General features: G+C 40.6%; 2 protein-coding genes across 2 annotated transcripts in view; both read right to left on the bottom strand.

Moving 5' to 3' along the window:
- Window positions 1-11,240, bottom strand: part of itm2bb (integral membrane protein 2Bb) — a 65,690-nt gene extending 54,450 nt beyond the window's left edge. Inside the window, 1 exon segment of the mRNA XM_034186956.1 lies at window positions 10,991-11,240. Within this exon segment, the coding sequence (XP_034042847.1) occupies window positions 10,991-11,077 (87 nt within the window). The 5' untranslated portion in view covers window positions 11,078-11,240.
- The window catches only part of LOC117525103 (serine/threonine-protein kinase Nek5-like), a 138,617-nt gene that overhangs the window by 101,973 nt on the left and 25,343 nt on the right, over window positions 1-11,301 (bottom strand). The window lies entirely within an intron of this gene.

Here is an 11,301-nt window from a genome sequence, read left to right on the forward strand (position 1 = left end):
TTTCCTGTTTGCCCACTTCAGGAGCACAACACAACTCTGGACATCACAATGGTTGGATTATCACATGGAATTAATTTTTTTCTTTTGGGTGAGAGGATTCTAACCGCAGGCTGCTGTCCTGGCTTCAGGTCCACGTCGGTGCTGTGAAACACTCCTGGACCACTGTTGGAGGTGAGATTCATGTTTATTAATGCTGTCACGGCCTGACACAAGTTCCATGTTATATCTCCTCCAGAGTTAGAAGGTGAACATTTATTACAGCGTGAGAAAAAAATTGATTATAATTTTTATAATAATTTTGTAAGCTTCAATAAGTTCCCCATGAACTCTTCTATTTTCTAGTGTACTAAGTCCAAGTTCCTTCAACCTATTTTCATAAGTGAAATTTAAAAATAGACAAAGGCACTGCTTCGCTTTAAATGCGCAGTAAGTCTATTTCAGATGATCAATGTGGACTCTCTTTCTCTTAACCCTCTGGGGTCCGAGGGCATTTTTTGGACAGTTCACTCGCCTGGCGTAAATGTTTTATTATTGCTGTTAACAGCTCTCCCTGCATCCCACAATCAGGTTTTATGACTTTTTTTTCAGGACAATCTGTGCTTTCAGAATATATATGTTTTTGTTGTGTTTTATAAGTGTAATAAAGGTTTACAATCAAAAATAGGCAAGGAAAAAATAAAGCGAAAAATAATTTTCCACACACATTTATTCAAAACACACAGCAAACTATAATAAACAACTGTTTTGACACTTTATAAGGGTAATTTGAGAGCTTGTGTGAAAGACTGGACAACAAAAAGTTTCAAACAATAAACACAAATGCACATTTTTCAGCAAAAAAGTATGTTTCTATCTCATATCATTAAAAAGGTATTTATAATTTAGTAAAGCTTGGTCTTAGCCGTCGTATACAACGGCGTCAGCCCCAGAGGGTTAAAAGGCATTATTTTACTCTGTGTGTCACGTTGGAAAGCCGTAGCTTTTGGTGCTATACTGATTAGCTTTTATGCGTATGCTCTAGTCTTCTGATTTTTTTTTGGGGGGGGGATGTTACAGTGCCACACACAGGCCTGGTATATGTACTACAAAGTTAAACAGAGCTCTGAGGCACAGAATTTCACTCATACATTTTTTTGTAATCAAATTATTCGAGTTACTCGACTAATCGTTTCAGCCCTAGAGGTATTAATTATTTAATGTTGCCGGTATGACATTAAATGTCTGCAGATGATTTTTCATTTGGCCCACAGCTGCACACATATTTGGCTGTTCAGGTATTTTGATGTGACTATAGTTTAAGCTAAAATTAAAATACAATGCAGACTGTTTTATTTCTTGAAAACTGACCTGCTGATAAAAAGCAGAGCTATTTGCATTGACTGTGGGTGGGACAGCAGAATTTCTGTGCTTGATTAACGACAGCTGCACTTGACCCAATTCATACATAGCTGAGATCAATAAATTACTCAGGCTTTGGCTAAATCATTCCACCCCTACTACAAATACTGCCTTACTCAGGGGGAATGGAAGAAGCATGTACCCAATATGGGTGTTTGATGGTGGGAGGCAAAACCCACACAGACAATGAAAAGCAAAAGTACATGCACAATACAGAAAGGAACTGAGCTTTGGTGCAGAAGTGACACTAAAATGTTCATGTTGTGGGGAAAGACAACCAGTGTTTCCCAACACCTATACAAACTTGTTTACCAAGAACTAAACTTCTGAAGAAACCAGACTGTCTGTCAGCCTGCCGAATGAACTAAAAACAGAAACACAGCAGTTCCATTCAAATTGGGATCCAAACTCAACAAGCAGAGCCACAGACCAGCTTTGACCTTGACTTTACCCAGAGACCGAAAACAGGCCTGAGCAGATTAATATCCTGATCAGCTTTAAAAAGCAGAAATAACCAGCGACTCAGTGTGCATTCTCAAATCTACTGGTACACTACAAATATTATTGAGGAATCACATTAAACTATCATAAGCCTGGCGTTCAGATTTAATAGATGTCCTGACACTAAAATTAAAGTTAATGATTTAAAAGTTTGACCTGATTTATGGTAATGAATGATATCATACATATACTAATAATATTGAACAATTTAAAAAGGCATGACTATTCAAAGTAGCAGCCTGATCTCTTTAACAGGTAGTGGAGAAGCCAAACATAATGACTTCTAAAAGCACAGCATTTTTTTTTTCTGACAACTAAGCTGATACATTAATAATATAATAATAAAAAATAAGTTAATAAATTAAAAAAAAGTTTTTTTTCTTAAGAGATAAACTGAAATCTATTTTGAAATATGTACTGCAGTAGGCTTGATTTAATGTTGATTAAAACATTAAAAATGATATGCTTGGACAAATTCAAATATGAGGAAGTAGCTAAACTCAAAAATAGAAAATTACGTTACAATACTGTAAATTATATAATTGTTTATAAATCCACCAGTGAAGGCTCCCAACTATCTATATTGCTGCTGTAACATCTTCCATTTTATACAACATACCAGAGTCCATATGTGCAGGTAGCCGCTTACCTTTGCATTACAGTTTTGATGGCAACCTAATTTAAGGTCATTGTGATTGTACTAGCAGCTCCATCAGTCAATGTGTAACAATAACCTCATGTAATGTGTCCGGCAACCTGAAGTGTTAAAAAGAATAGCCATGTTGTACATATCTGGACTTGCAATGGATCCACTGCTTGTGTGTGCAACTGGAAATTCTCTTCAAATAGTTTGTGTATTATAATTCTATGGAGCCACTTTTATCTCTCTTAAACTGACAAGTAAATAAATATACTCTTCATGTCACTTTTTTCTTTCACACTAATTAGAAGATATAATGTTGCAAATTAAAATGCTTGCAACCTCTTGTGTCACAAACTGTAGTCCTGTTCAAACACAAGTACAGACCTGGTTTTAAGTCAGAGGTTCATTCTTAATATGGTGAAGAATAAGAATGAAAGGGGTAGGTAATGTGTATATATGTATGAATGTATATATGGGGTGGGCGTTTATAAGCTTTGCTTCTGCTCACCCCCTTTTTTGGTCACACGTCACTGTGGAATTGTCTTGTATAGTTTTTGTTATTGATGAGTTGTGTGCCAAATAAATAAGTTCAAGTTCATGATGACAACTTTGAATAAACTAAACTATGGTGTATTCTCTGCAAAAAAAGAATATGATTCTTTTATACAACATTGTTTTATGTATTGCATGACCATTGACTTTTATTACTGTGAACAATATTTCCATATTACGTCATATATCTTTTATATATCCATTTTTTCCTACTTATGTTTATTATGTGTAGAGCCCGACCGATATATTGGCCGATATAAGCCCTTTTCAAAGTACTCACTATCGGCCGAAATGTTGCCGACAGAATGCCGATAATTTCTCATAAACAGAACAGTTACTGAAATAATGTTTGTGTCGGCAATGTAAAATGTCCTTGCACTGTTTGTCCAGTAGATGGAGCTCTGACTCCATTCAACCGAGAGCTGCTTACACCCCTGCTTAAATGAGTTCATCACCGGCCCCCGTAGTTCGCCGTCACACTGCACTGATTGGCTGACAAAAGCATACAAGTAAGTTTATAAGGATCTTTATATCCTTATCCCAAACCTATATATAAGTTGCAGCAACAAGAGGTACAAGATCAAATGTATTTCACAATTCTTTTTAAGAATATGTATTTGCTAATTTCACAAAGGTTTAATTCTTGATTGCATTTTTTGAACTTGAAAATTCTTCTGTGTTATAAAGTTAATCAATATGAGGACAAAGCTTCAGCTTTTAGCTCATACCTTCTTTGTTAAGGGTCCAAAAAAGAACATTTTATTCATTTAAAAAATAATAATAACGAGGACTGCAAGCAGTCATATACGGGCCCTCGTTCCGCGCAACCGACTACCCAGGGCACTGTGTTCCCTTGTGACCAGATGTGGGCATGTGCGTACAGGGGCAACCACTCATCCCACAGTTCAAATTTCAAGCAAATCACACAATGCATTAAGGAGTTAAGACATGTTGATGGTTCATCCACTAGGGGGCACTCAATGTACAAACAGAGGGGCCAGGTGTGTTGAGGGGCAAACCATCAACATACATGTGAAGTTTCAAGTCAATCAGGCAAAGCATGAAGGAGTTATCATGACTTGATGTTCCATGGCGAAGGGTAAAAATGGCGGCACCATAGCGGCCACACCCTTCGACATAGAGAAAAGCTTTCAATAACTTTTGGTTAGTATCATGTGTGGATGCTGTTAAAGAAATTTGAAGTGCATTGGACAAAATCCCTATGAGGAGTTCATTCAAACACAACGTGTGGAAGTCACCCCAAAATGACAAGAAAATTAAAAATGGCCGACTTCCTGTTTGGAGTAGACCCATGGTGCAAGAGACTTTTTTGTATGTCTATGCAAGTCACACATGTGTACCAATTTTCATCTCCCTACTCCAAAAAAACCCCTATGGGGAGGGGTCTTTGAAAGTTTCAAGGGGGCGCTATTGAGGCATTTTGCCCCACCCATGGGCGACACCCCTATGAATTGTAAGAGGTTGTCGTGCTTGACCTGTGTATCAATTTTCATGATGATATGACAAAATTAAAGCAGTCAAAAGGAAGAACGTAATGTCATGGCGAAGGGGCGATATTCGGCACGCCGCCAAACAGACGCCGTTACTCATAACTTCACGGTGATCATCGCCTATGTTCATCAACTTGTTCTGCATGTTTTAGAAGTGGAAAGAAGTTGATGGGGTTAACTACGTGACATCAGTACCTGTTTAAGTATAATGTTCCATGGCGAAGGGTCAAAATGGCGGCGCCATAGCGGCCACACCTTTCAACATAGAGAAAAGCTTTCGATAACTTTTGGTCAGTATCGTCTCTGGGTGATCTGGAAGAAATTTTAAGTGCATTGGACAAAATCTCTAGGAGGAGTTCGTTCAAATACATGTGGAAATCACGCCAAAATGACAAGAAAATTCAAAATGGCCGGCTTCCTGTTTGGAGTAGACTCATGGTGCAAGAGACTTTTTTGTACGTCTATGCAAGTCACACGTGTACCAATTTTCATCTCCATACGCCAAAAAAAAAAAACCCTATGGGGAGGGGTTTTTGAAAGTTTCAAGGGGGCGCTATTGAGGCATTTTGCCCCGCCCATGGGCGACGCCCATATGAATTGTAAGAGGTTGTCGTGCTCGACCTGTGTATCAATTTTCATGATGATGTGACGAAATTAAAGTTGTCAAAAGGAAGAACATAATTTCATGGCGAATGGGCAATATTCGTCACGCCGCCACACGGACGCAGTTACTCGTAACTTCACGGCGTTCATCGCCTATGTTCAACCAAGTTGTTCTGCATGTTTTAGAAGTGGAATGAAGTTGATTGGGTTAAGTATGTGACATTAGGACCTCTTAAAGTAAAATAGGACATTTACCACCACCACCGGGGGGCGCTATGGCGCAGGTGGGAACTTAAGATATGTAGACGTTCAGGGTGGAGCCCTCATCATGTCCAGCAAGTTTGAAGGATCTACGATGAAATATGTGGGCGTGACAGCCGTTCGAAGTGAAATGGCGTGCTCCGAAAAGCTCGCCAAAGTTTGACGACCCCTAGCAGCCACGCCTTTTGACTTAATTAGAATCTTTTGATAACTTTTGATCACCATTGTGTTGTGATGATTTTGACCAAATTTGAAGACAATCGGATGAAATTCCTAGGACGAGTTCGTTCAAATGTAAGTAGTGGAAATGGCCAAAAATGGCAAAACTTTGCTCAAAATCGAAACTTAAAATCAAAATGGCCGACTTCCTGTCAATATTTCACCATGACAGTAAGAGACTTTTTTGTGCGTCCTGGCATGGTAAATATGTGTACCGAATTTCGTGAGGCTACAATGAAAAAAGCCCAATGAGGGGTTTTTGAAAATTTCTAGGGGGCGCTATTTTGCAATTTTTCTGCAGCCATGTGCGACGCCCCCAAAATATCGAATTTCGGATCCGGCCGGACGACTTTGGAAAGTTTGGTGAGTTTTTGAGCATGGGAAGAGGCCAAAATTTCGATTTCAAAAGTGAGAATAATAATAATAACAATAATAATAAATAATAATAATAATACTCAACAAAAATATAAATGCAACACTTTTGGTTTTGCTCCCATTTTGTATGAGATGAACTCAAAGATCTAAAACTTTTTCCACATACACAATATCACCATTTCCATCAAATTGTGTTCACAAACCAGTCTATATCTGTGATAGTGAGCACTTCTCCTTTGCTGAGATAATCCATCCCACCTCACAGGTGTGCCATATCAAGATGCTGATTAGACACCATGATTAGTGCACAGGTGTGCCTTAGACTGCCCACAATAAAAGGCCACTCTGTAAGGTGCAGTTTTATCACACAGCACAATCCCACAGATGTCGCAAGATTTGAGGGAGCATGCAATTGGCATGCTGACAGCAGGAATGTCAACCAGAGCTGTTGCTCGTGTATTGAATGTTCATTTCTCTACCATAAGCCGTCTCCAAAGGCGTTTCAGAGAATTTGGCAGTACATCCAACCAGCCTCACAACCGCAGACCATGTGTAACCACACCAGCCCAGGACCTCCACATCCAGCATGTTCACCTCCAAGATCGTCTGAGACCAGCCGCTCGGACAGCTGCTGAAACAATCGGTTTGCATAACCAAAGAATTTCTGCACAAACTGTCAGAAACCGTCTCAGGGAAGCTCATCTGCATGCTCGTCGTCCTCATTGGGGTCTCGACCTTACTCCAGTTCGTCGTCGTAACCGACTTGAGTGGGCAAATGCTCACATTCGCTGGCGTTTGGCACGTTGGAGAGGTGTTCTCTTCACGGATGAATCCCGGTTCACACTGTTCAGGGCAGATGGCAGACAGCGTGTGTGTCGTCGTGTGGGTGAGCGGTTTTCTGATGTTAATGTTGTGGATCGAGTGGCCCATGGTGGCGGTGGGGTTATGGTATGGGCAGGCGTCTGTTATGGATGAAGAACACAGGTGCATTTTATTGATGGCATTTTGAATGCACAGAGATACCGTGATGAGATCCTGAGGCCCATTGTTGTGCCATACATCCAAGAACATCACCTCATGTTGCAGCAGGATAATGCACGGCCCCATGTTGCAAGGATCTGTACACAATTCTTGGAAGCTGAAAATGTCCCAGTTCTTGCATGGCCGGCATACTCACCGGACATGTCACCCATTGAGCATGTTTGGGATGCTCTGGACCGGCGTATACGACAGCATGTACCAGTTCCTGCCAATATCCAGCAACTTCGCACAGCCATTGAAGAGGTGTGGAACAACATTCCACAGGCCACAATTGACAACCTGATCAACTCTATGCGAAGGAAATGTGTTGCACTGCATGAGGCAAATGGTGGTCACACCAGATACTGACTGGTATCCCCCCCAATAAAACAAAACTGCACCTTTCAGAGTGGCCTTTTATTGTGGACAGTCTAAGGCACACCTGTGCACTAATCATGGTGTCTCATCAGCATCTTGATATGGCACACCTGTGAGGTGGGATGGATTATCTCAGCAAAGGAGAAGTGCTCACTATCACAGATTTAGACTGGTTTGTGAACAATATTTGAGGGAAATGGTGATATTGTGTATGTGGAAAAAGTTTTAGATCTTTGAGTTCATCTCATACAAAATGGGAGCAAAACCAAAAGTGTTGCGTTTACATTTTTGTTGAGTGTAATAATAAACAGCGCAATTACAATAGGGTCCTCATAGGACGTTGCCTACTCGGGCCCTAATAATAACTAGGACTGCAAGCAGTCATATACAGGCCCTCGTTCCGTGCGACCGCCTACCCAGGGCAGTGTGTTCCCTTGTGACCAGATGTCGGCATGTGTGTACAGGGGCAACCACTTATCCCACAGTTAAAATTTTAAACAAATCACACAATGCATCAAGGAGTTATGACATGTTAATTGTTCATCCACTAGGGGGCGCTCAGTGTACAAACAGAGGGGCTGGGTGTGTTCAGGGGCCAACCGTCATCATACATGTGAAGTTTCAAGTCAATCAGGCAAAGCATGAAGGAGTTATCATGACTTGATGTTCCATGGCAAAGGGTCAAAATGGCGGCACCATAGCGGCCACACCCTTCAACATAGAGAAAAGCTTTCGATAACTTTTGGTCAGTATCATCTTTGGATGTTGTCAAAGAAATTTGAAGTGCATTGGACAAAATCCCTAGGAGGAGTTCGTTCAAATACAACATGTGGAAATCATTTCAAAATGAGAAGAAAATTCAAAATGGCCGACTTCCTGTTTGGAGTAGACTCATGGTGCAAGAGACTTTTTTGTACGTCTATGCAAGTCATACAAGTATACGAATTTTCATCTCCATACTCCAAAAAAAACCCCTATGGGGAGGGGTTTTTGAAATTTTCAAGGGGGCGCTATTGAGGCACTTTGACCCGCCCATGGGCGAGGCACCTATGAATTGTAGGAGGTTGTCATGATTGACCTGTGTATCAATTTTCATGATGATATGACAAAATTAAAGCCGTCAAAAAGAAGAACGTAATTTCATGGCGAAGGGGCGATATTCGGTACGCCACCACACAGAAGCCGTTACTGGTAAGTTCACGGCGATCATTGCCTATGTTCACCAAGTTGTTCTGCATGTTTTAGAAGTGGAAGGAAGTTGATTGGGTTAAGCATGTGAAATCAGTAGCTGTTTAAGTATAATGTTCCATGGCGAAGGGCGCCATAGCAGCCACACCCTTTGACATAAAGAAAAGCTTTCGATAACTTTTGGTCAGTATCGTCTGTGGGTGATGTGGAAGAAATTTGAAGTGCATTGGACAAAATCCCTAGGAGGAGTTCGTTCAAATACAACATGTGGAAATCACGCCAAAATGAGAAGAAAATTCAAAATGGCCGACTTCCTGTTTGGAGTAGACCCATGGTGCAAGAGACTTTTTTGTACGTCTATGCAAGTCACACATGTGTACCAATTTTCATCTCCCTACTCCAAAAAAACCCCTATGGGGAGGGGGTTTTGAAAGATTCAAGGGGGCGCTATTGAGGCATTTTGCCCCGCCCATGGGCAACGCCCCTTTGAATTGTAAGAGGTTGTCGTGCTCGACCTGTGTATCAATTTTCATGATGATGTGACAAAATTAAAGCTGTCAAAAGGAAGAACATAATTTCATGGCGAATGGGCAATATTCGGCACGCCGCCACATGGACGCAGTTACTTGTAACTTCACGGCGTTCATCGCCTATGTTCAACCAAGTTGTTCTGCATGTTTTAGAAGTGGAATGAAGTTGATTGGGTTAAGTATGTGACATCAGGACCTCTTAAAGTAAAAATAGGACATTTCCCGCCACCACCGGGGGGCGCTATGGCGCAGGTGGGAACTTAAGATATGTAGACGTTCAGGGCGGAGCCCTCATCATGTCCAGCAAGTTTGAAGGATCTACGATGAAGTATGTGGGCGTGACAGCTGTTCGAAGTGAAATGGCGTGCTCCGAAAAGCTCGCCAAAGTTTGACGACCCCTAGCAGCCACGCCTTTTGACTTAATTAGAATCTTTTGATAACTTTTGATCACCATTGTGTTGTGATGATTTTGACCAAATTTGAAGACGATCGGATGAAATCCCTAGGACGAGTTTGTTCAAATGTAAGTAGTGGAAAAGGTAAAAAATGGCAAAAATTTGCTCAAAATCGAAACTTAAAATCAAAATGGCCAACTTCCTGTCGATATTTCACCATGACAGTAAGAGACTTTTTCGTGCGTCCTGGCATGGTAAATATGTGTACTGAATTTCATTAGGCTACGATGAAAAAAGCCCAATGCGGAGGGGTTTTTGAAAATTTCTAGGGGGCGCTATTTCACGATTTTTCTGCGACCATGTGAGACGCCTCCAAAATATCGAATTTCGGATCCGGCCGGACGACTTTGGAAAGTTTGGTGAGTTTTTGAGCATGGGAAGAGGCCGAAATTTCGATTTCAAAAGTGGCAATAATAATAATAATAATAATAATAAACAGCGCAATTACAATAGGGTCCTCGTAGGACGTTGCCTACTCGGGCCCTAATAAAAAACAGCGTAATTACAATAGGGTCCTCGTAGGACGTTGCCTACTCGGGCCCTAATAATAATAATAAACAGCGCAATTACAATAGGGTCCTCGTAGGACGTTGCCTACTCGGGCCCTAATAAAAAACAGCGTAATTACAATAGGGTCCTCGTAGGACGTTGCCTACTCGGGCCCTAATAATAATAATAAACAGCGCAATTACAATAGGGTCCTCGTAGGACGTTGCCTACTCGGGCCCTAATAATATCGGCTGATTTCGGCAATCTGCAAATCAGCCGATTTATCGATTATCGGCATTTTTTCATCCAAATATCGTTATCGGCATCAAAAAATCCATATCAGTCGGGCTCTAATTATGTGGTTCTGGGCCACAAATAAACACTTGCACCTCCTTGTGTTATAGAAATATTATTATTATCACTACATTTCAAATAAGTTACACTTATTTCCTAAGACTTTTGCCTCGTACTTATGAGGAACTTTATTAGAATGAGTATGTTAGAATTGTGCCTTATTAGCTCTTGTGACTGTGTAAAAATTAATATATTGCAATTATGACGTATATATCGTAATTACGAGAGAAATAACTGAGGTCAAACAATACTTTTTTTCTTTTCAAATAAAACCCGGGTTTCTTAAACTACGAAGGATACTGTTGATTGACTGATAACCGATTAATCAACTCTTCAGCATTAGAATTCACAAGTTACAATCGTTTCCAAAACACGATAAAAATCCGCTGTAGAAGAGTGTGAGGACTTTTAAGAATACAGAAGTTTTTAGGACACTTTAAAGTAGTTTTGTGTGTGTTTGTGTCGGAAGCTTGTCGGTCTGGTCTGAGCTCAGATTAGCCATTTTCTACTCACTTGTTTGTCGTCCTCAGCAATAAGGTTTTCCGCGTCCTTTTTCACATCTTTCTGGGCCAGTACAGAGTTGAAAGATACTTTCACCATCCTGAAATAAACGCCGAAACAACTCCTCACTGCAAAAAGCTTTAAAACCACAAACAGAAACCTTTTGATCAGAAGTTATATATAGTTTCTCTTCTGCTTTGACTTCGGGATGCTATGGAGAAGCAACAGCGTCACACGTCAAGTTAACCACAGTCATACAAACACAAGACAGCCGGATTACAAAATAAGAGTCTCTTGACGTACTTCAAATTTACTTCCTGATT

The sequence above is a fragment of the Thalassophryne amazonica genome, chromosome 14, assembly GCF_902500255.1.
Source record: "Thalassophryne amazonica chromosome 14, fThaAma1.1, whole genome shotgun sequence".
NCBI lineage: Eukaryota > Metazoa > Chordata > Actinopteri > Batrachoidiformes > Batrachoididae > Thalassophryne > Thalassophryne amazonica.